At 37.4% G+C, this 27,386-nt stretch overlaps 1 protein-coding gene across 3 annotated transcripts in view; it reads left to right on the forward strand.

Moving 5' to 3' along the window:
* The window catches only part of LOC126366887 (LIM domain transcription factor LMO4), a 168,394-nt gene that overhangs the window by 82,486 nt on the left and 58,522 nt on the right, over window positions 1–27,386 (forward strand). For all 3 annotated transcript variants that reach the window (XM_050010323.1, XM_050010390.1, XM_050010263.1), the window contains exon 2: window positions 17,288–17,652. In XM_050010323.1, the coding sequence (XP_049866280.1) occupies window positions 17,360–17,652 (293 nt within the window). In that variant the 5' untranslated portion in view covers window positions 17,288–17,359. The remainder of the gene's footprint in view (window positions 1–17,287; window positions 17,653–27,386) is intronic.

Consider the following 27,386-nt stretch of genomic DNA (forward strand, 5'->3'; position numbering starts at 1 on the left):
TCTCCGGGTCCATCTTTCCTTGCTCATTCGAGCAATGTGTCCCGCCCATCTCCACTTGCGTTCGGCAATAACTTTTACCACATCCCTAACCTTGGTTTTAGACGATTGATGGTTGATTATCACGTGTAGTACAGTACATAACAAACTTAAAAAGTTTTACCGTGTACTGCAGATTCGTCGAATTTAATAGGTAACAGATTAACAAATTATAACAATAACAAGATGAGGTACACATAGATATGGTCGATCACGTATAAATCATAATCACACCGATCGTTCTTGCAGATGTGCAGAGTGCAGTCGTTTTTGTGTACCTGCATAGTGTTGTTTGTAACTATTCTTAACATTACATTAACATAAGTTCACGACTTTATCCCAATGGGGTAGTCAGAGGTACATCCGTCGCAAGATGAGCTAAGTGAACCCACGCCTCTTCGAACCTTCTGTTAGGCCATCGTGATAGGTGGTGAGCTCAGTGAGCCGTATCTCCTAAAATGATCAACTATTCTTAAATCGCTTATTTAGTCTGAAATAAAGCTATTAAATTAAACGTGCATTAATCTAACATGTAGATATGCGTGTGCATGACTGTGGCTGTGTGCGTGAACCACAAACCATTTCTAAAGAGTTGTCTCACTGCTATTATTTATCGTGTGGCTCATTCGACCGTCAATCAGGACGGCTTATTATACCAACTGATGTTATAATAAAAACCCTACGCGCGTCAAATACGTGTTGAGTATGACGTTTACGATGCAGCCATTCGTTTATTTTTCAAACTTGTCTAATACCTACGTATAACTTTTACGTAATATATTATTTTTCACTATAGAAAACATTGAAATAACAAAAAATAAATACTAACGCTTGAGAATAACACCTGCAATGTAAATAGAAAGAGTACATAATATAAAATAGCTACATAATAGGAAATTACAAGAAACCATAGGGAGGAGGTGTCGTAAATTTTTTGCGAATAAATACGTGTTGTCGAAATTAGCGTGCGTTTACAATGAAAGTCCATGTTTTGCGAAGTGCTTCGTAAAAAAAATGACGTGTTTTGGACTTAATTTTAATGGACACAAAGGCTGTAGTATTTTTTTATTAATTTACTTATTATTAAATGTTCTACTCTTCTAAACATACAATGTAAAAAATGATGACATTAAATTGAAATCCTGTTAAAAGAATAAGTAGGTACGCTTTTATAGTAAGTCTGACTGATATTCAAAGAATTTAAATTAACATAAGTAAGTAATTATTCCTTGTTTTATGAGAAAGTAATTTTATAAGAAAAATACATGTTATAATGTGTAACTAATATGTAAGACGAAATTCTCAACATGTTTGAATCGAGCAACCTATCTACATATTTTAACTAAATGTTGTTTTAATTATGTAACTAGAGTTTTATAGCATTTTAATGCAAATGCGTTTCTCAGTATATTGGGTAGATGAGGTTGCTAATTCACCTCACAACCCACACGATAGAAGAAGAAGTAAGTATATTCCATAAAAAGTAATTTTAAGACTAAACCGACTTCAAAATGTCATATTTAATTGACAGATTTTATTTTCGTAAGAAATAATATTTTGTCGAATATAACGTTAGGATCGAAATGCTGAAGTTGGCTTAGCATTCTATCGTAACCATAACCGTGTTTCAGTGGTCTGTATAATTTATTTAATTCCAATAGTAATCTTGTTTCACACATACCATACCACCGCGGACCGCCCGCAGTTTCTCTAACTGCTCTTCAAGCCCATGTCTATCAATGTCACTGATGATTTCTTAAAAAAAATCCCCCCATTTTTTTCTTTTTTAATTTCATCCACGCATTCGGCCATAATCTTCTATACGTCCAATAATAATTATCTAAACCTCATGACGAAAAAAATCGGCTAAGTAAGCGTGAGCGAAGCACATTATTTTCGGTACAGTAGCTTTTGTAAAACTATCCATGTTCTTCTCTCTATTAAAGTTATTCCCGAATTTCTAAATGTTCTTATTTGGTGCTAGTGAACTGCTTTATATAATAGTCTAGACATAATTGAGCGGTTCATGTAATATACTCTCTTACATTTAAGTATCTTAAGTGGCGCAAAAATACGGATTAAGAAAGGTAAAAAATACAGACAGACGAACATAGACTAATCATTGAAAAAACCAATAGAGATTCCCATTTTGCTATTTTTCCTACGCAACTGTACACCGATGAGATTAAAAAAGAAAAAAAAAACACGTGTAACAATTAACAAAGGAGAAATCCGAAACTGTAAGCAAACAAAACGCTACTTTAATTAGTTTAAAACAAAGGTATTTGTTAGAATACGATGACATCATTGCCGCAGGGTGCGGATAATGAGTCGTAATGAGCTATACATATGTATAGATATTACTATGTATATACAGACTAACATACCTACATAAACTCATCCCTATCGAATCGGGGCTGAAGTAGACGGAGCTACAAGATGGCAACTCATAGGCACGCTTATACTGGAATCCATGATCCGTAGGTCAGCATACAAAAATCCCTGATCTCGGATTCCTGTGATACGTCACAGACTGGACATTCCATACAAAAATCTCGGTCTTATCATCTGTCGCCTAATGCTTAAGTGCTACCGATACAGACAGTTCGCGCGTGCTCCTTTACTCCTTACTGGCTTACGGCTATTGAGACTAGAGCGAGATTCAGCGGGGGTTGAGGTAAATCTAGCTAGATACGAATTGGTACGGGGCGGAGAGTGTCCGTTCTAGACGTAGTATTAATCTTCATTCTATGGCCGTACGGCAAAGGGTTACCAGCCCATCGTCTCTATAGTTCCATCGAAAGATATGTCCGGGATTATATTAAGCGCATTTTATGTTTTTTTTTTCAGTCTAAGTTTCCTATCTACCAAAAACTTCATTCAGCGCTTATCGCTATCGACCCGCTAGGGTCGATTAATTCTTCCAATTCCTCTCCGACGCCCTGAGCCGAGATTTGCGCGCAACTGGGCATCCTCGGGCCTGTTGTTTTAAATTTTGTACCGGGTGAGAGGCCTCAGCGCGGCCAAGTATTTAATAGGATTTGCGGCAAATGTAGAATAAGTCACGTAAAAAAACCATCTACCAAAGAACGCTGCTAGCACAGACACCGATTATTCTCATTGCGAAGCGACATGGTGGACCAGGCTCCATACTTCGTTTGATGAAGCGAAGCACGCGCTCATTAGTGGCACTTATGTTATACATTATACATACTATTTATGTTATACATTTTTCATTCCGCCATAGAATTAATATCAAAGGCCATCAAATACTAATGATTTCCCAGCTTAAAATATGATTAACCGATTTGTGTAGCCATTTTTAATGATGATTACTTGAATTTTTGCTGTTAATATGTTTTTAACTTAATAATTTACTTTTGATGAGTATTTTAAAATTGTTGCTTGGCAATTATAATTATTTTTAATGATCGTTACATTTCTGTTGGTTTGGCTTAGCATTATCTTTTTATTTTATAATGATGGTAAATATAAAATTTTGATGGTTAATTAATACTTTTTATTTATGATTAAATTTCATCCAATTAGATGTAGAAACTACTAAAAGTCTTACGTATATTATTTTTATTCCTGCAATGAAATCGTTCCACTAATATTGCACCAGATACATACACTAAGTATTTCTATTAAGAGACGATTAGAAGCTAACCATCGTGACTGCCCGTGAACCCCGAATGACTTCGACGTAATAAGGCGGACCGTCCACTATTAACTACATCAATTGAGTCATTTGTTAAGCGGCCCGCACAAAGCCCCACGATGTCTGCTAATTAGAACCATTATTTGATTGAAATTAGCCACGTTTTGTTATAATTGATCCTTTTATATTCCCAATATCGCCTCGGGCCATCTCTGAGATTGATAAAAGAGCGTTATTAATGACCAGCCATTTATAAACGGAACGGAACGTAATAAATTAAAAAGTAAAGTTTTGGTAATTATATATTTTCATCATTGTACTCGCCAGGAATTCCAGGGTTGACAGACAGAATGGAAAGTCAATTATTTTAATAAAATGGAAAGATAATGTTGATTACTGTTAATTTTAAGTACCTATTCTAGTACCTCGCGGCAGGGCAAAGGCCTCGCCTTTTTTCTGTAGTTAATAAACTAGAAATAAAAAAACACGGATTGTCCGGTTATAGAATTTAATGTTGCGGTTGACATCGCATGCGCAGACTAACGGTGGGCCATCAGTTTACCGCTCAACATAAACAGTTAGGTACTTACTGCCACAAAAAACGCAAAGACACAAATTCTTGATACAATCTCACTGTTGACTGTGGCATCATATAATTAGGTATCTTCTATACATAACATTAACATCATATGCTGTTTGGAAAAAAGGTTATCACAGGCGGAAAGCCCTCATGACGAAGAAACGCTAACGCTATTCTTGTCTTCTTTTCAAATAATAAATAAACAGAAACTCAAGTAGAATGTATTATCAATTATTTTAATCGTAGTAAAAAGTAGCTGATTTTAATTATAACTCTTGATAATTCTCCTAAATGATAAAAATGTCTAGTATTGAATATGTTCCTCTAGTTATTAAATAACTTGTAAATGTATACTCTCATTGATTTAAAAGATGTGTTACTGTTGCAGTTTCTTGACATTTCACATGTCACATGTCTTTCTTCTCTTCCGTGAGGTCAACGAATAAGTTTAACACCGTTATTACAAGGGGGCCTCATCTATAGTTCCCAGTTTCAGAAATTGAGATGTCCTTAGGATTTTTGTGGACCATTATTAGGCTGTTTATTTACTCCATTTATTTTTTTTATAACCGCCTAGCAGTCTCTATCTGCACATTCTCACTTAAATACAGTTTCAACGTATTTTTCTTATTGTTACTTCAGAAATTAAATTACCCGGGACACCTATAAATAGTCAAGATAAAGAGGTTGGTAAATAAGTAAACTTTGATTTTATTTCCGGACAGAACGTAAAACCATATAATTACTTTTAATTAAATGTGCGTTCGTTACAAACATGTTAATTAAAATACGTATAAGTAATTAACTTTAAAATTAAAATAATGGAGGTACGTACTTACACAATATTTTTTCTTAAATTTTTTCTTCATGGTAACTATTTTGATTACTTATGTTTTTTTGCAATGAAAAGGTATCGCTGCGCCACAGGGTGTTTCGTTAATTAATTAATTCGTATGTACGTTTTATTTTATAATATGCTGAGCCTATAAAATCTTGAGTTATATTAGTAGTTAGTACAGTTTTGAAGTTCATTTATCATGTAAATACTATGATTATTTGTATCAAAAAACTTAATTAATTAATTGTCAAGTGACGGGATAGACCATTGCTGAAATATTGACCGCAGAGAGTTGTTTATAAAACGTCCAAGATGATAAGAAACAAGGAAGGAACCAATAATTATTCGCTTCAGGCGCAGAAGGCCTAGTTCTCAGAATATCGAATTCTCATAATGCCTAATGCTCAAAACGGCTAGTTATTAGATATCTCAGTACTTCAAATGTTATTAGTTAGGTATTTTTACAATGGAGCTGTATGAGAACCTTTTTGTGCCGAATTGAGAACTGGACATTGTGAGAATTAGCATGAGGTCCAATATTTAAATATTGGATCTTCTGCGTCTAAACTGAGTAGGAACCTATGCTAAGTTATGCTTTACAGCCATAACCTAAACAAAACATGGAATGGAATATTGTGTTAAGTAATCGAGGCCCGATGACACGACTTGGATGAATATTATTATTGTAATGTAAAAAAAAGACGAAAATCAAAATTTTCACAGCATTGTGTTTGACGTAAAATTCAAATTAAACTGGTATAGGTACTTATAGATATGGTAAACTTTAGAGACAAAAGTATAATTTATTCATTTAAATATTTAAAACTATACATTCGCTCACAAGTGCTTGACAATGACGTCAAAGGTGTAAGTCTGTTTGTGTTTTGACGTAAACCTAGACACGTTTTAGATATTTTTATATATAAAAAATAATCAAATGTTCACGTGGCTACTCGCTTTGTGTTCAATATTCGATGTATTTTTATCTGTACAAAAATAGAACAAGAGAAATAACAAAAGACGTGTCAAGGCCAGTAAGTAGAAATATTTACTATACATACATACATTCGCACGCATACTTAATATTATCTATTGGAGTCGACCGATTGTTAGCGAAAAATTCGCAACCACTTTTGGTTTTGGTATGACCTGTAAAATGACAGGTTATCTTGTTACAATATATAGTAGGTACTTACCAAGTCGTTTATAATTAAACCATCACGTTATCAGGACGAAATTTTTAGTAGAGTTCAATTCAAACTCAAACATTTCTAGGTCTTTTTGCTTTCCTACACATGACGTTACTAACGTTTGTATCAATCTCTCTATATAAAAACTCGCTTATCACAAAATCTCAAAACAGCTCAGAAACTACAAGTCCTAGATGACTCTTTTGTAATTTTCTAAAATTTTTGGAGGGTTCCTTTTAGGACGACTGCTCACTAAGACGGAATTTTGCGAAATTCATCCCCTAAGGGGTAAAAGGGATAGCAAAGTTTGTATGTGTCACCGTAAAATTGTAAATAACGTTAGATTATAATCTATCGATTTGAATCTCGCGAGATTGTGAACTGTCGAATAATTATGAATCGTATCATATTGCTTACAATTTAACGTATTATTTTTCGGTAGATTATAATTTATCGAAGTGAAACCGTCAAATTGTGATACGAAACGCACCTCGCGTGCTATACCATAGAGTTACAAAACTATTAGAGTGAGCATAATGTTAATTTGGGATTCTCTTAAAATGCATAAATGTTTTTGTCATAATTTTAATTATCATAATCCTTTTTGCATAACGTTTTTTAGCATAATAGTTTTACTTTCCCATAATAACATCTAGGAATACTGGTTTGTTAGGTATAACTTATTTTTGGGATTAATAAATAGATATCCATAATTCTTTTTTAGAATAATAGTGTTTTGTCATAATTTTTACAAGGCATAACAGTAGGTTAGGGTGCGGCGGGGGTGGCCCTTGGGCCACCCCTATGCCGCCAGCATGTTTATCTTACACACGAAAAGTATACTGAATGATACGTTTCAGATTTTTTTAATTTTGATACATTTTTTCTTACCATGTGATGTCAGAATTATTGATTACTTACTAAATAATTAATAAATACGTACTTGATTTCACAATCTTGAAGAGCATTTATTTTATTTGACTGACACCTGTGTTTTATTCCTAACTCTATGGACACAGAACGGTCTACTGTAAGGCCGACCAATCAGGGACAGCCGTCGGACAGTTGACAATTTGACAATTGTAAGATTGTGATTTAACAGTTTTACTTCGATAGATTATAATCTGACGAATAATAATACGTTAAATTGTAAGCAGTATATTACGTTTCACAATTTTTCGACAGTTCACAATCTCGCGAGATAGATTATAATCTAACGTTATTTACAATTTTACGGTGACATATGAAACTTCTATAATTTTAATAGTAAGGTTTCACGCTAACGAAGTCGCGATTTCCCCTCGTTCAGAGAGGACACACTTCACTACTCTAACTCTAGGTATGGGTTGGTGAAGAAAAAAACAAAAGCAAACTTTTCTTCTATCGTGTGGGTTGTGAGGTGAATTACCAACCTCATCAACCCTAGTGTCTGGGTTATTATTGAGCCGCCTAAGGCCCCTGACATGGCTCAAAAGCACTAAAAATCGCATTCCATTTTCAAACAACCACATTACAGCCGATGACGTCACATGTGTGGTAACGATGACGTCATATAAGGAGAATGTCGTGTGTTATTCAAGCATGGCGGGTATTCCCGTAAAGTACTTGACAGACAGAGTACGTTGACTGAAGACAATAGTGCAACGTTATCAGTGTTTGTACATTGTAATCACGAGTTACTTTGATAAGCGCTGAGCTGGCCAATTTAACGTAGGATTTCTTTAAACGTATAAAACGTGGCTTATTCAAAAATATGATATGTTTTCAAGTAATAAATCCCACTCTAGGTGGGGTCCTCTTCTATTCATTTCTGTCAGTTGTCATCTCAATCACACCTTTCACACACATATCCTTTTTTACACCATCCATCCGCACTTCCTTAGGTCATCCTCTACCCATATATCCATCCATATTTATAATCACACAGTTCAGTACATAGATAAAACATAATTATATCAATCGATGATTCAAATCTATAATATTTATACAATCAATATTATTTAAGTACTTAGCTCCAAAATTAATTAATTGATCTTCGCTTACTTAACGTACATTTGGGTGATCAGCTTGCTATGCCCAAACCGAACTAGAGATAACAAAGTGATTTTTGTAACGTGTCCCCACCGGGAATCAAACCCGGGACCTCCAGATCGATAGGTAGATAGGCTGATAAAAAATAATTTGTTTTCTATTTAAATTGTTCAGAATAGGTTAGTAACAGAGACTTAGAAAATAAATATAACCCTCGATCCTTGATGGAATCTTAGTACCTACTCCCGCGCAACAAAACGGCCGAAAATTACACTAGCCGGTAGCTTTATCACGAATACTTAATATTTGTTGGACGCGCACAATTATGGGCAGATACCGTGACGGGCCGCTCCACTGCCCGCGAAATCTCCCACCTTGTGCGTGGATGAGGCATGTGATTGTATTTATTAATGGCCGTTTGCAAATAATTTAACTTTAGAATGCGCACGCGCGTACGCACTGCCGCGTCGGCAGCGATCTTTCTTGTCTCTTGACATAAACTTGTGTTACACTATTACTATTATTATACCTCGCGGTCATCTGTATCTAACTATATTATAATGTCCTTTTTAAAAATGAATTGCAAAGGCCCCCATACAAAACAATTTAAATAAACAATGTATTTTGTTCCTTCCCTACGTTTAAAGGATTTAGAAGTATTGGAAGTTTGTGGTAGTAGATATTTGAGTATGTGTAAATGTGTCTACCAGATAAACGATCTTTTAAAATATATTATTACACTACATTTCCCAACGTTTGTAGTCTCAAAAAGTGTGCCAATCGTCACGGGTGTGAAAACTCTGACAAGTTTAGAGTCAATAAAGTTTAACAGCACACTGCATCTTGACAAACGGTTTTATTAACCGTGACTGCAGTTCAGTCGCCTGCAAACGACAATTTATATATAATTCATTAAATGTTCTTCTGATTATGTTTCTATTTCCATTGTAGTTTCGACACCACAGTGTCATACTTTTGCTACATTTATAACTATGAAAACGAGATCCTGAACTATGTTACTGATTATTTCTAACTTCTAGATGGACTTTTCAACGACTTCAAAATAGAGGAGGTTTTCTATTGGAATATTTTGTCAGCTGTTTTTCAAAAACTAAAGCTAAAGATAAAAAAATGCGTCCTGTTTGATGGCAATTTTTAAGAATCGTCTCCACCATACTGCTCTGCAGAGATGTACGTTAAGCTGCAAATGTCCAATCAGTTTCTTGCAAAGTAATAAATTAACTGGTTGCACTTAAGACCTCCTGGTTACATGTAGTTTCTGTAATAGACCAAAAACCCTACAAAAACATAAATTTTATAATTATGACGACTAATTGTTCATAATTTCACCACTGTTTATAAATAATTCGCTGGGCTCAGTGACTGCACTTTTGCCCTTTGATTTTACATAAGTTTCATTTATAATCTCCTAGTTTCTAAGGAAATCAATCTATAAGGCATTGTCGATCGAACTATGCACACATTGCACTGTACAGTCATGAGTAAAATCATGTAGCCACTGTACCCTGTCGCACTATCATATTTGACGTTTAATGAGACTTACGGTTTAATTTGTCATAAAAGTTAATGTGACATGGTATCAAAGTGTATACATATTAGTACTCGTGACCGTACGTACATTCCAGAATATTTTAAAAAATACTTCTTACTTTTAAAACAAAGACCAAGCCTTCGTAACTCCTCGCTCCTCGGACCTCTAATTGCGGCGGGCCGTCCAAACAATGTGTTCACTTGTACACCATTACATGGAAATATATGTTATTCCTCACGACGCACCTGTTCGACAACAATGACAAATTGTCGACCATTCGTACGATCCACTTATTTAAGTCAAGTAGCGTTTACAAGATATCTGAAATACCTTTGGATGTTTTCTGTCACACGGGTTTTATAATTGTTGGTAGAGGTTACAGCTGATCGCATTTATCATAAGACATACAAAACGGATTTAAATACACGGTTATGCAGACCATCTCCTTTTACAACTACTTGTCACGGCTTATCAGAATCCAATCTTCTATTCTTCTATCGTGTGGGTTGTGAGGTGAATAATCAACCACATCAACCCTGGTGCCACGGTTATTATTGAGCCGCCAAAGGCTGACATAACTCAAGTAACGACTACGTACTTACATCTTTTTTTTTTTTTTTGACGTGACTTATTGTAGATTTGCCGCAGATGGCATTAACTACTTGGCCGGACAAATGGGGAGCGCTGAAGGCTCTCACCCGGTACAACGTTTAAGACAACAGGCCTGAGGGTGCCCAGTTGGGCGCGAACCTCGGCTCAGGGCGTCGTCTGAGAGGAAAAATATTTGAAAGAATTAATCGACCCTAGTGGGTCGATAGCGATAAGCGCTGAATGAGGGACGTACTTACATCAGCTAGTTGAAAGTATAAACTACATTGCGCGACTAATTTAAATGCATGCGGCGTTACTTTTGCCTCTGGCTATCTGAAATCGTAAGTCAATAAGGCTTGGTGACACGACATCCCATATATTTTCAAATTAAATGTCGATACGTTAATCATGCGTAGGTAGTTGGATAAGTATATTAGTTACACGTTCTATTTCTTATGATAATTGCTTATCTGCCATAAGATAGAATTAATCTATCAATAAGACTTATGATATAATTATATAAAGACAGTTCTAATTAAAAAAGATAAGTAACATCCGAGATAATGCGTAAATAATTATATAGGTATTATGTTTATGATTAAAGATGTAAGAGTTTTATGTTTATGAGATTGATGGCGAAAGTTTTAGTGGAATATTGATAGCTAAAACACTTAATTAAGTCATGTTTATGCTGTTGGTGTTGTTATGCCATCTTAGAACTTCGTATCAACAGTGGCTACAAGTTGCCTTTGATTACTTGTGGCTCTGCCCACCCTATTGGGAATAACGGTCGTGAGTTTACGTACGTGTGTAAAACTTTAAAGAAGCAGCGATCTGTACGGAGACAGGTCCCAGTCAACCAACACTATGCGAAAGTAATTCTGCCTATTTGTCTGTTAAATTTCCACGCTTAAACCGCTTAACCAATTTAAATGAAATTTGATATGGAGATAGTTTGAGACCTAGGGAAAAACAAAGAATAGTTTTTATTCCGAAAATCAGCCCCTAAAGGGATGAAAAGTCCACGCGGACACAGTCGCGGGCGGGTACCTAATCACCTATCACTCCATAGTATAAAACAAAGTCGCTTTTTCTGTCCCTATATCCCTATGTACCCTTAAATCTTTAAAACTACGCAACGGATTTGGCTAGTAAATTATATATGTCATGAGCACTCATACATCCAAAACCCTACAATAATCAGAAGAGAACTAGCAGTCACCCGTATATACGAAGTCCTAAGATTTTTACGACATAACCGGGAAGATGATTCTATAAATCCGTGATGAGTCCGTGACAGCTCTGTTTGGAGAAAGCATGACTTAAATCGAACACGTGACACTACGTCACGGTTTCGAATCCCGAAATCCCGGAATCCGGGAATCCCGGCTTGAGCTCTATATCGCTGAATTCGACTTTATGAATTTGAATTCATATTTGGATCACAGGTAATTGATACGGATATCTCTCCTTCCGAGAAATTGTGAAAGGCATACTTACAATACAAGGAATAAAAATAAAATTACTATTCAAAATTCTAGATTAAGTAAAATAAATTCATCGTTTTTGGGGTTACGTACTCGTATGTATACGTTTTTACAATAAAATACCAGATAATATTTTAAATTTGTCATAAAATAAATTTAAAGCTCATGTGAAGCTTACTTTAAGTATGTAAAAAAGCTTATTATAAGATTAATGATTAACTAAATGATAAATATGTCTGGTATTGAATGTGTTCCTCTAGTTATTAAATAACTTGTAATGTATACCCTCATTGATTTAAAAGATGTGTTGCTGTTGCAGTTTCTTGTCATTTCTTCTCCTCAGCCATAACACCTTGCGAAATGACGTAAATTCAAAATGTTACATTGACCTTCAACAAGTTTATCCATAATAATTACGTTGAATAAATGATTCTGATTTCTGAGTATCACGTGATTTCTACGACTTCTACCCAGTTAATGGCAATGGGCTTGTTCCATATTACACGGGATTTAAACGTAGATGTCGAGGAGTGGGTGAATCTTTATTATACAAGTCTGCCTACCCCTTTGGGGATATAGGGGTGATGCTACATTTTGTATTAAATTTTAAGACAGTAGTTTAATAGAAACTTAGCAAAAAAGGTAATTATAAAGTTAGTGATTATTTAGAAGATATGAATGCATGGGATTAACTGACTGAAAACTGATATTAGGCAGGTAAATTGCTCAATTGTATAACAATATTTTATGTTTTTTTTTTAAAGAACTTCTAGGGCCCTATGCCAGGTTTTTCTTCCAGCTTCTTTTCCCCGGCTATACAGGTTGTGAGAAGCTGCAGTAGTTTTAGACGGATGAGACGTTCGTTATATAAAATTGACTTCAAAGTGTAACTATGTTACCTACTGAATAAAGATATTTTTGAATTTGAATTCGCTCCTAGTCCTAGCGACAACTGATCGTAAATCACCATTGCTACTTATTTTCTATTTAATTCATAAATAAGTAGGTATTAAATACACAATAATGTTTCAGATAATAAATGTATAGCCTAGTAAATAATAATATATTTTATGTTGTAGCCGTGTGTAATAAAAGCTGGTTTCGAATGCAAGCGTTCTGCTAGAGGCTACATCGATCAAACGGTTCTTATGTTTTGAGGTCGATGAATAAAGCAAGCCCATTAGTGGTCATTATATGCAAATAATATTACATTTTAGCCGCGTTTTACCACTCTCTGTTGCTGTACGTACTCATACTTAGTATATTAGGTACTCGTTTATAAAGACTTTCATATAAGTACACATTCTTTGCTTGGTCTGTGAAGAGATGAGCTTGATTATTTGTTCAGTTCGCATTTAGCTGCAATCTTACTCCATATGTGAATTATGATGCGGCCTAAAGGGGTACAGCCATGAGCAATATCACGTACCCACTTTAGAACCCTGTCGCACTATCATATTTAACATTTAATGAGACTTAGAAAGTTAATGTGACATGGTATCAAAGTGTATACATATTAGTACGCGTGACCGTACAAGATTACCTCGTGAATACATATTTAATCCTTACCCGATTTATTCTGGTTTATTAAAGTAGAAGTTGCACTGGATAATATATAATGATTACTTAGCTGGCGAGGAATGGGTGTACTACGTATACATTCCTCTCTGCCTTCCCCTTCGGGGATGCAGGCGTGATGCTATATTATTTTATGTTGTAGGGATTATGAGCTTAATGTTCATGGTGGACGAGTTATAACTTTAATGTTGGTACATGCATATTTAAGACGAATAAATTCCACTTGATGTTAACACAGAATCATGGTCTGAATCCTCCCCCTCAGTATTCGTTACGATGTCACTAACATTCTGTATACCATACCTATACCAACAAGACTTACAACATTACAAAATTATTCTGTAAAAAATATGCAATTTACATACAAATAAGTCATTTAAATAAACCGTACCGTACTTGTAGTATACCGTTTAGTACGACAAGTTAAAAAAGGGCAATACGGCTTACCGTAATAGTTTTGGAACGCAAACTCATTCAATTTCCGAACACTCTTGTCAACCTATATAAAATTGAACGAGATAATAATTCAACACCAAAAGCTTTATTCAACTTAATGAAGCGTGACAATTAAGTAATGAAAAAGTTGAAATCGCAACCGATTGGATAAAATTAATCAATGGCGAACCGACCGTCAATGCAATGGATATTTTATGTTCCCGTGGGCGAAGTGGGCCCCAATTTGTCCGCACTTTTTTAATTAGTATGAATGCGAGAGAAAACGAATTGGTTTTATGCTTTCGTCCGATCGTACAGCGAGTCCGTGAGGTATAAAATTTGAAACGTTTTATATTTATTACATAAAAAGAAGATCGCGTTACGCTCATGCGCTTTAATTACTCGATATAACGTGTAAACACCCCTTGTAGCATTGTTTGAATCTACACAAGCTCGTTCTAAACATTGTTTTAACGAATTTAGTTCGAAGCGACCACGGAGTGAAACAAGCGATCGTGTTCGATTCTCTACGGGTTAATTTTATAACATTGTCTTTATGCAAATGATGTTAAGGAGTCGATATCACCGCATAACGAGTGAAGACGTTGTCTGTAACTTGACGTACCGTCCCCTGGTGCAGGCGGGGGTTGGTGGCGCGGGGAGGGGGATGCACCGTCTTCCCCCTCCCTCTGGCTCTAATTAGGCTCACATTCTCATTCCGTTTTCGCGTTTAATTTCGCCGGCGGTTTCGCCTTAATTACGTTATTCGCGGCGGGCGGGCGCCCTGGTGTTGTTCTTGCGGAACCCTGCACTTAAAAACAAGTGACCGATACCTTTATTTAAAAACACCACGTATTTAATTTGCCGTGACCGTACGATGAACTCAGACGTAGAATATTACATACATACATACATAAACTCACGCCCGTAATCCCTAATGGGGTGGGCAGAGCCACAAGTAATCAAAGACAACTTACAGCCACTGTTGATACGATGTCGTAAGCTGGATATGATGAACCTTATGGTGATAAGGGATCAGCCTATCGCCCATAACATTAGTCCATCATGTTAGAGGACACAATCCCTCTGTCGGTTTTACATAGAATATTACATATTTTTAATTTTGAAATTTCGCACGGGATCCACGTAAAGGATGAGTTTCGCGCGCTCCCATTTCGCCAACACCAAGTTTTTAATGAAGCCTATTTTGACAGGAAAATCGTAGAATCATCGCGCTTATTGCAGCTGACAAATACCTACTCGGCCGTGGGGCGCGGAGAGGTGGGGCAATAAAACATTCACTAACAAGATGACTTACAGTTTTAGGTCCTTGAGCATTGGAACATGCAGTTCATGGTTGTAATTGAAAAAAAATCACTTAGCAGGCAAATAGAGGGCTGAGGCTTTCCTTGGCGTTTTGTTGTCGGGTGGTTGCTAATAAGATTTTTAAACGGCAACAAAGTATCCAATCAATGGGGCTTGAATAATGAATACGGCACCTGCTTGGTTCCCAGACCTCCCCCGCTACTTACACACGCACCGCATTACCTGCCCACGCGAATTACGTCTCTATTTCTCTATTTTTAAAACTCACTTCGCTTCACATTGTTTTACATATTGAATTTGAATGATAAAACAGACATAAGTTTGAGTAATTATGTACAATAGTATTCGTGTCGGAACCCTGACATTATTTTCTTAAACGTTTTTTTTGTATGTATGTTAAGTATAGTATTAAAGACAGCACATTAGCTTTAGCCTTTAAGATAAAATGTTTAATATATTCGTAGTTATTATGCATTAAGATAAGCCATTTAAGATATCGTAATTTCTTTATTCGGTTCAATTTTGTGCAATGGAGTATTTATTTAAATTTTTCATAAACCTTATGCAAATGCTATGTTTTAATTGGTCGGGCTTTATGATAATAACGGCTATAAATTCATTTAAGAACAATGATAATATAAAAAGATATATATTGAAGTGTCGTAATAGGTGCGAACGCGTTGAAGTCTTTTGCTCTACGTTTAATGCTAATCACCTGAAAATATGCTTTCTTCAAACAGTTGTATTTAAAACTCAGTTTCTCAGTAAAATTTGTTAGAAATAGGTAAGAGTATCTAATGAATTCATTAAATAAAGAAAACTGTTGTGAAACCTTCCACTAAAACAATAACTTCGAACACGCTAACACGATCTACGTATTTTTTCATCGATATGCAACATGGCGATTAAGATCTCGGACCGCAACATTTCCTCGGCGATACGAACGCGTGTTCGCAAAATTAACAAAACAAAGACATTAATACGGGTTCCGTAGCGTACTCCGGGTGCGATTTAACGAACTGCGATCTGCGCACGCGACGGCGCGGCGCTCATTAGCACGCACGCAATTCCCCCACCCCTCGGCCCTTATAGCCTTCATTAGACATGCCCGACAACAGGTAATAGCTTTCCACACGCTTTCCCGCCATGCAACGCTGCAACATTCCAAAATTCCATCCACATTCAAAGCTCATCATGTCCGACATGGAAATTAACCAAATTACATCCACCAAAGCAAATCGCTCCAAAAGAAAGGGCTACTAAAATAATTGTCTACTTTACTCTCGGAGAAATAGAATTACAATCTAAATTAATTACGCTTTTAAAGCGTCCGTTATTCTTAATTAGTTTCTGCACCGCAGCGGAAGCTCCGCTCGCTCTTAACGAAGGGTAGTTTGAAATCAGTGCGTTTGATCAACTCTGTGCAGTCTTAATTACGGCACCCGTTCTGCGCGGGACAATCCGGTTATTTATGACTACATAAGCTTGATTATTCTTTAATGAATACTTGTTTTAAAACGTTTAATTAAGTTTTATGGCGACAGGGCCTGCGACGCGCGCGGGCGTCCCGCCGCCTCGCCGGCCGCCGGGTAATTGGATCGGGTTGACGTGCTTCCCCGCACTACCCGCGCTCTTGCCCCGCTCCCTCGCCCCGCTCCTAATTGTATGAAATTGCTAATTGGAAAATTTTATAAACGCGGCCGCCCGCAGGCCTACGGTATCCGCGTGTACCGCCCAAAGGCTGTCAAGAAAAATTAATTCAAAGGGTCAAGCACTTCGGGGAAATTTCTTGTGAACCGGTCAAAACACGTTCTGAGGTCACTTGCTTAAGGAAATTAATTGAAAGATTGCTACGGTTACTATCCACCCTTTTTTTCCTTATCTACTAAAAGATTTCTTTCAAATGTTTTGCTTCTTGCCATCTTAATCTTGCTTTTGTAACATAACAAACACGTGTTAACATACTACAATTTTGTCCTCAGGGCGTGTAGTTGTGGTGCGTGGTGCGAGCGGTCCCCGCTCCAACCGTCAAGCTGGCAGCGAGCGCGCTGAGTATGAACCCGCACTACCACGGGTACGCGGAGCTCAGCTCGCCGCACCCGCCCTCGCCCGAGGCGGCCTTCGCGGCCAACGGCCACGACTACCCTCACAACAACAACAACCCAGCCCTCAAAGAATGCGCCGGCTGCGGCGGCAAGATCGTCGAGCGTTTCCTCCTCCACGCCCTCGACCGATACTGGCACCACGGCTGCCTCAAGTGCACCTGCTGCGGCCAGGCCCTGGCCGACATGGGCAGATCCTTCTACTTCAAAGGCGGCATGATACTCTGCAAAAGCGACTACACCAGGTAAGTTTCTAAACTTCCAGAAGTAACGCTCTATATTTAACTTCAAAGCACATCTAATTAGTGTCACGATAACGTTTTAAATTGGTAGGAAGCCAATTAGTGTCATTACGATTGTTTGAAGGTGACACCGTGTATTCAATATCCGATCGTTATTTCTCATTGATTAACGATAAATAGTTTTTGTCTCGTCATCTAACGATGACAATAGCGTGGCTGTCAAACGAATCGAACGTCCAAAAAAGCATAGGGAGAGAGCCGCGGGCGCATTGTTATGAAAATGCTTCGAACCGTTCTGTTTTCTACCTGCAGCCGCACAAAAACCGTCAGTTTTGCACACAACCGATCAGCGGCATCTCGGGGACCGACTAAATTGGCTTCGTTAAACGCTAAGGACTAATTTAGAGAGTAGATAACAAAGTTTTTACTTCAACTCGTTCACTAATTAAACCTTTTGTGTGTCATTGTGCGCCAGTGTTTATTTACCAGTATGCTACGCCACGGCTATGTCAACAATTATGGAAATTATATGTCTCTGCGCCATCTAATGAATAACCATAAAGGCTCTCTGTTCTTAATAATAGACAGTGTTATTTGCAATTCATTTGCTAATGTAGAACCAAAGAATTTCACGTTGAAGACTCGTAAGGAACAAGCGAATGAGCAATTACTTTAAGTACTGTATGAGGTTTTCTTGAAACTTTTATTGTAGTAATAAAGTTAATTGATGGTAAACGGCGCAGCACGATGTATTATTTACAGTAAATGTTAAATATTAATAAAAGTGCATTAAAGTTATTAAATGTTCTATCTTCCTTATACGTAATGCGTTTCTGTGATCATGCCGGCGTCCGCCAATAAAACTTTGTGAAAATGCTAAATGGTTTATTGCGCGGTTCTCGATTTGTTCTTGTGATATCCACGGTTCTGGTTATTTCAAATATTAAAAATTATAACGAGTAACTGGTAACGAATTTAATACTCATATTAGATTTATATACATTATAGGAAAATATCGTAGTAATTAAATCTTTTGTAATAATAGCCTTGAACACTTGAGAATTTATAAGAACGCACGTATTAAAAAAACTATACTGCACTGCTATGAATAAAACCGCAATTATACATAAGATGCATGCCAGATATCGCATGGTTAATTTCGTTAATAAATATTGTTCATAATAATTTATAAAAAAGAACCTTCAACCATTGCAAGAGTTCGTTTCTTTCTTAAAAAAATCAAAAGTGTAAATTGCAGTGTAGTCCTTGCGAGTAACATCCAGGTGGTGGTACGTAGAGCCGCGCGCCCGCGCCCGCGCCGCCGACACACGTGGACCGCATCTGCCTTCAGGCGCCACTCGCTAATTAGCTAAACGCGACGAATCCGACCCAATTAGCCCCGTGTCCCTCCCAGTCCCGCTTTTACATGTCGCATTTTTAAACTTCAAACAAGACTCCTGATTATTCTAAAACAAGATTGTTAATTTTAGAAACAGATTTTAATCATACATCCTGTCGCACAGAAATGATTCGACTCGTTTACATAATATCTTAGCAACTAAACCCATGCATGAAGCAAATGTAAATTCGTTTTACACTGATTTCACTTGTTTACCGGTGGTTACGAGCCAAACTAGAGCGAAGAGTGGGCCGACCGCGGCGCGGGTCGTGCGTCGTAGATTCGATAAAGCTCGTCTCACAGTTGACAGAGACGGCGGGCCTAACGAGCGGCGAAGGGGCCGCGCGGGCGGCGGCGGGAGGGGGGGACGAAGAAGTGCGGTTCCGTGCATGTCTCTGCTGATTGACCCGCGTCACTCGGCAAACAACAACTAACGAGTCGGCCCCGCGCCTCCAGGTACGGGTAATCCGCTCGAATCGCTCCCGCGGCGGCCGCCTGACTTTACTTACACGTCTTCTCTGATTGAGACTCCTTAATAAAATTAACGCTGCTCCCGCGCAAACAACCGCGACGTTTACCCGCCTTTTGTTCCGATATGATGGATTGCGGTCGCTCCATATAGACGCTGATGATGTTCCGTGCTGCTGATTGGCGTTTGCGCTCTACTCGTATGTCGCTCGCGTATCTCACATGCCGCAACAAAGGCGGCGGAAGCGTTACATAAACATTAAGCCGTCTTAATTCCTATTTTATAATGATTTATGACGCCCATTGTTTGTATGAAGACATTAGCATCCTGCCGCGATACAGTTGCCTAGCTCGGATGAATCGAATTCCCAGCGGTTCCAACTTCATTCGGAGCAAATTACCCGACTCAGCGCGGGCGACTTACGTAGCTCGTAGCACTGCTACGACCTGCGGTAATCAAGGGACAGTTCTTGTTTGCTATTTCTCTAACTACTACCATTGGCGTACAACTGTCTATTTTAGTTGTGGTGGACTACCCACTGTAAGCTAAATAATCTAGGATTGAACATAGTTTTAGAACCACTTTCAAAACATCTTTAGCACCTTAAATTTCGAGGTTGAAAATTCAGTGGGTCACCTGTGAAGTGCTAGTGCGAGTGGGTAAGAAATTGGCATTTCTCTGGGTCTCGTTAGCGGCGGCTGATTGCCGATTGAGCAGCAATTGCCCTGATTGACGCCCCCGCGCCCTGCTTCGCCCGCCCGCAACCTCCCCCGCGCGCCCTAACGAGCCCGCTTTCAGTGTGGACGTGCCCCCACGAGGTTTTGCAAGACTTTCAAATGTGTAATAATGACTTTAACGACGTTAAACGGTACGAATTACATGCCTTTTTTATGTAGTTGTGAATCTTTTTGGATCAATCAACATGTTTATTTATTATTTATTTATTTATTTATTATGGACATTTATTATGGTTGAATGAATACCCAAAAGTTTTATTGGAGAAGTAAACTTTTTTACAGCTTAGGTTTTTTTACATTTGTGATTTTATTTCCAAGCACGTCTTTAAGAACAGATGACAGTGGGTTTTAGGTCCTACCGCACTTCTTACAGCTTTTTTAGTAGCCGGTCCAAACTTAGACCGTCCGGGGCAAATAAAGTACAGATACTAAAAAATACGTCCCATCATATATTTTAACAACCACAACGAACATATGACAATATTCCAACTACAATATCGGAAGCTTTTAATTTGCGCGTGTCGTCACCCGGGTTTATTAAAACGCATGTCCAGGCGTCCAATTTGGGCGCTCGTTAACGCGCAAAAGACGCGCACTTTAATTGCAACCACGCCTCTAATGAGGCCCTAGCAGCGACGCGCAAAATTGACATTGTAACCGAAACGCTGAAGAAGCGAAGCCTTTAGAAATAATGCCCTTGTTATTTCAATACGAGTGAAGGTAATTAATTATTTTAAAATAATTGTATTGCATATAGAAATGTAGCGTAAGTATATGAAAAGTGATGTATGTAACATGCACATAAAAATATACGTGTACGCCTTCCGTTCATATTTTGAAAACGCCCTTATTAATGTTATGATGTAATTGAAAATCGGCGTTTTGCTTATTCAACGAAATTATCTGAGTTGATCAAACCGTGGTACATTTATTCTGTTCCTTGTGCTAGTAATGGTACCTGTTGATGTGAAGTAATACTTACGATATATAAAGGATAGAATGTAACCGAGACACAGGGATTTCAAAATAATGAAAAGCAATGCTTCGCCAAGTTTAGTGCAAGTTAAGTTTCCGCAGCAGTTGACCCGGTGCAGCGAGATGCGCCCCGATTGGATTAGCCCTGGGCGCATGGCCCCAATTAATTTCGTTTGTCTCTTTGTCCGTCTGTCGTCCGTCCATCCGGCGTCTCCTGAATCGAAACTAAAGAGCGTCCGGCAAACGAGCAAGCAATATTTGGTCCGGATTCGATTATTGACATCCAACTGGCCGTATTAAGCGACGTTAAACGTCAAGCGCCGAGTTATAACTTGATCTTTACAAAGTCTTAGTCTATTTCGGTCTCTGGACTACTATATAGAATAACTTTAGTGACATCGCTTCATTAATTTCTATGAGTACTTACTTAATAAGTAATTAACTATGGAACATCAGTCGTGTATACAATGTAGTGGCTTATTTAGTGGAATACGATATCTCAATCATCCTCCTGCTATCCCACTCTGATGCAATACGATCTCTCAATAATGTTCAATAATAGCTTTCTAACTACGAAGTGGGTACGAAATGTACACTGTTAAGTTACTCCACTAGTTAGCTGAAAAAAAAAACTTAGAAGCAGGAAATATGTAAGTATGGTTAAAGGAAAATCTGTAATCGTAAGTTCATTTATGTCACCTTGTAATTTAGCAATTGAAATGTGTAGTAGCGACACAGTGTTCAATGATATAAGCAACGCAATCCATCACATCTAGTTGTTACGGCAGCCTACAACATTTTCCGGTTAACCTCGCCAATGTCGGACAATCGTTCCGGAAAGCCACGCCAATTATACGATTATTAGTGGACACTAATCCCTAATTAGTGTACTAGATGGCTAGATATTCATTACGTTGGGAGGGGGCAGACTGTCGGGACATTAGTCAGGAACGATTTAGTGCCCTGCCGGCGACGGGCGTGCCTTCAACGCATACGAGTATACCCCGAGTAAATCATTGCACAAATTTTGTCTATGTAAATCAATAAGGGCCTTTCCAGACTACATTTCTCAAAAACAAGTTGGCGCTGTAAAGATTGTCCTTCGTTTAACCTTCCGATTTCATGGATAAGAGACATATGCATCTTTAATCTTTGTTTTTGGGTATAAATGATGACGCAGGAACAATCACATCTTCTACCCATTATTATTCTGATCAAAATAAATAGAAGTAATATACGTAGCAACATGTGATTCAAACATCATCAACAATTATTTACAAAATATGCTTCTGCCATTACATTGTATTTTTTAATAATTTGTACCCGAGTAATGAGAAAATAGGTAATTATCACGTTAAATCTCAACAGCGCCATCTTTCTTCTCTTTTTCTGTCATGTTGGTTGTGGGGTGGATTACCAGCCCTATCAACCCTGGTGTCAGGGTTACTATTGAGCCGCCAAAGGGCCCTATTTTTGGGGAACGTCCCTCATTCAGGTTGCCCTATCTGCCAGATAGAAGAACTTAAAAATGACCTACTTCAATTATTCAATAGATGGAATAGACGAGGTGGAGGCAAACGCAAGTTGAAAGTCTGTAATCGAGTCGCACAGTTTTTCTCGTCAACAATAATAGAGTGGGCAGTACCTATTGTATTAGGTATACTAAATTAAAAAATGTAATCTATACTTATAATAAATCTGTAGAGAGGTCAATTCTGTACATTAAATATTTTTTCAAAATAACTATCAGGGGGTGATAAGTGGTCGATACTGATGCCAAAAATGCAATCAGTAAAATTTTTGTCTGTCTGTCTGTCTGTCTGTATGTTCCTTATAGAAACAAAAACTACTGGACGGATTTTAATGAAACTTGGTACAATTATTCTTCACACTTCTGGACAGGTTATAGTATACTTTTCATCACGCTACAATCAATAGGAGCAGAGTAGTGAAGGGAAATTCTTTTGTATGAAAAATCTAAACCACTCAAGTTAGACGTTTATAATTTGGCATGCAGGTACCTTAGATACCGTAGAGGTGCACTAAGAAAGGAATTCCCGAAATTCCTACGGGAACGGGAATTAGCGGAAAAATCCTTTTGTATGAAAAATCTAAACCACTCAAGTTAGACGTTTGAAATTTTGCATGCAGGTACCTTAGATACCGTAGAGGTACACTAAGAAAGGAATTCCCGAAATTCCCACGGGAACGGGAATTAGCGGGAAAATCCTTTTGTATGAAAAATCTAAACCACTCAAGTTAGACGTTTGAAATTTGACATGCAGGTACCATAGGTACCGTAGAGGTGTACTAAGAAAGGAATTCCCAAAATTCTCACGGGAACGGGAATTAGCGGGAAAATCCTTTTGTATGAAAAATCTAAACCATTCAAGTTAGACGTTTGAAATTTGGCATGCAGGTACCATAGGTACCGTAGAGGTGCACTAAGAAAGGAATTTCCAAAATTCTCACGGGAACGGGAATTAGCGGGAAAATCCTTTTGTATGAAAAATCTAAACCACTCAAGTTAGACGTTTGAAATTTGGCATGCAGATACCTTAGGTACCGTAGAGGTGCATTAAGGAATTTCCGAAATTCCCACGAGAACGGGAATTAGCGGGAAAATCCTTTTGTATGAAAAATCTAAACCACTCAAGTTAGACGTTTGAAATTTGTCATGCAGGTACCTTAGGTACCGTAGAGGTGCATTAAGAAAGGAATTCCCGAAATTCCCACGAGAACGGGAATTAGCGGGAAAATCCTTTTGTATGAAAAATCTAAACCATTCAAGTTAGATGTTTGAAATTTGTCATGCAGGTACCTTAGATACCGTAGAGGTGTACTAAGAAAGGAATTCCCGAAATTCTCACGGGAACGGGAATTAGCGGGAAAATCCTTTTGTATGAAAAATCTAAACCACTCAAGTTAGACGTTTGAAATTTGGCATGCAGGTACCATAGGTACCGTAGAGGTGCACTAAAAAAGGAATTCCCAAAATTCTCACGGGAACGGGAATTAGCGGGAAAATCCTTTTGTATGAAAAATCTAAACCATTCAAGTTAGATGTTTGAAATTTGGCTCGCAGGTACCTTAGATACCGTAGAGGTACACTAAGAAAGGAATTCCCGAAATTCCCACGGGAACGGGAATTAGCGGGAAAATCCTTTTGTATGAAAAATCTAAACCATTCAAGTTAGACGTTTGAAATTTGGCATGCAGGTACTTTAGTAAACTTAAAGCTTAGTTGCAATAGGATATTACAAAATTCCCACGGGAACGGTAGTTAGCGGGAAAAAACATTTGTATGAAAAAATCTAATCTAAATAAAAGGAGAAACTGACTGACTCAGTGACTGACATATCAACGCATAGCCTGAACGGCTAAACGTAGGCTTTGAAATTTGGAAGGGACATAGCTTAGGTACCGTAGAGGTGCACTAAGAAAGGAATTTCCGGAATTCCCACGGGAACGGAAATTAGCGGGAAAATCTTTTAGTATGAAAAATCTAAACCGCTTAAGTTAGACGCTTGAAATTTGGCATGCAGGTACCTTAGTTAACTTAAAGCTTAGTTGCAACAGGATATTGCAAAATTCCCACGGAAACGGGAGTTAGTGGGAGAAAAACATTTGTATGAAAAAATCGAAACCGCGTAAGATAGATGTTTTCAATTCAATTCAATTAAATTATTTATTGCATTCCATGTAGTACAATGGGGTGTTACATAGGCATAGGAACTAAAACATGGACCCTGTAGGGCACAGCAACGTTGAAGGGAAGAGAGGAAGTGTGTATTAAAATTAAAATTCAATGAACAATCAATTAAAAAAAAATCAATTCAATCAATTGATTCAATCTAGCATGCATGCATACCTTAGTAAATATAAAGTTTATTTTTGGCTGTATTTTGAAAAATGGGAGTTATTGGGAAAAAAATTGTACTTATGAAAAAATCTAAACTACATAAGTATGCACTCCCACACACACAAAGATCTCTCTCTTATATAACACGCCACGCGGACGAAGTCGCGGGCAAAAGCTAGTAAAGAAATATAACGATAATAACATATCGCTTTCAAATTAAAATATTGTTTTAATTTTTTCCTGCTTTACAGCAATTATGAAAATTACTTGCTTAAGTACATTTCATTAAAGTAAAATTTAATTTTAACGTCAATATTTGCAGCTTGGCTAGGTCTTTTCATTTCGTTGTAATTAAAAATACTCGTATACCGGCTTAGTTTCTTGCTTCAATATTCTGAATTATTGTGCTTCCGTATTGAATAGAGAGCTTTTATGTGGACAGTACATCGCTTGTGTCGTATCATCTTGCCCGATATGTGCCGATATTTGTCGTATGCCGTCATCAATTTGGCGTTGGCGACATCGTACGACACGACGTTTCGTCAAACGTCGCCGGACGTGTTTTGTCAAACGTATAGGAACGTATAAGTCCTGTTACGACGTTCAATTTCGTACGACGTCGAGGAGTTGCGATGAACCGGTCTTGTTCCCAAGCGGAGTCTTTGTTACAGATATTGATAGTTCGGCTTCTTAATTGGAAGTTCTGTATTACAAGTTCTGAGATTGAAATAGCTGTTCGATTTAGAATAATTTGAAATCTTATCTTGTAGTTGATAAAAAACTTCAACATCAAGCATCTTGTGGTAGCTTGTGGCTCTACCCACAGTGACAGGTATATACGGGTGTGAGGTGTATTTGTTGTTAAGCTAAACGTAATGGTCAGTATAAGAATTAAAAGAGATGTATTGAGATAGGTCAGGGTATTCAGTTCACGTCAAAATCGTTACAAATTCCTGGCTACTGCTACTACTAGTGTTTGTACATCTACAACTGGCTAGTTTTATATTCTTATCCGTTTATTATCTTTATTTTGTAGGGTTGCCGTCTCTAAAATTAAAATGTAAACTGACGACCTAAAAACCCGTGCAAAAAGAAAATGAGACATAACTGCAATGACACACATTCAATATTATGTACATCATATTTATTTATTTTTAAAAACAGAAACCAAATTATTCACAAATTCTTTCATAACATAATATGTATTGGCACAGCTATTAAGTTTTTAATAGTTGGTATTATTAACATCGTATTTTAATAAACTTCGAAATATATTAATATGAGAATTGAAGGGAGGCATTAGCCTCATAGTGAGACAAAGCGGCCTATATAAATCCAACACTACTAAATTCGATCTAACAAAAAGCTCGGTGAGGCATGGATACTTAGTTCATCTTGCGCTGGATGTACTTCTGACTATCCCAATTGGGATATAGTCGTGAACTTATGTATGTAATTCCATTTTGCGCAGTAGCTGTCATTGCAATCTGCATATTAGTTAGAGTTCCGCCACGGTCTCGAATGAGACGGACCATAATATGGCTTTAAGGGTGTCTAGGGCGCTAGACGGTAAGTTACAGCTACTAGTTACGACACACAATATGCTAATTTCTAACTAGTCAAATCAGTTACTATTTACTAAACGTCAAAACACGAAATTACTGTGGAATTTTTATGAAAAAACACACTGTGATGTTATAGAAAAACGAGATAAAATGTCGCATTTATTATTGCGTTTTTCGTGATTAAAATTAAAAAAATAAGTTACTTAAAAATAGAAAAAAGAAACCGCTTTTTGTCAGTTTTTACCGACTTCAAAAAAGGAGGAGGTTCTCAATTCGACGGTATTTTTTAGATCTGTCTTTATTTAGTCCAGTCCATAATCCACCTAATAATATGTTTTGTTAGGATATGGATATGCGGATGTAAGGATACCTACATGGGTGTATGTGTATTTGAAACTATTTTACGCACTAACTACTAAATTGATTTTAAAGAAACTTAACAATAATATAGCTAATTAAAACACATAATAACGGGTTCTTACCGCGTTTAAATGGGGATATGAGACTCATCAGTCATCCCGTGATCATGGCACTTGCAACAGTGTCGAAATATCGGGAGTCTCATATCCCCATTTAAACGCGGTAAGAACCCGTTATTATGTGTTTTAATTATGATAATAACCGCGTAAACTTAAAACAATGAATAATATAGCTCATACATTAAACTATAATTTACACATACATGTAAGTATTGTTCATTCTTTGTGTACTTCTTTTACGTTTACTTTCG

Source organism: Pectinophora gossypiella, chromosome 1, assembly GCF_024362695.1.
Source record: "Pectinophora gossypiella chromosome 1, ilPecGoss1.1, whole genome shotgun sequence".
Classification (NCBI taxonomy): domain Eukaryota; kingdom Metazoa; phylum Arthropoda; class Insecta; order Lepidoptera; family Gelechiidae; genus Pectinophora; species Pectinophora gossypiella.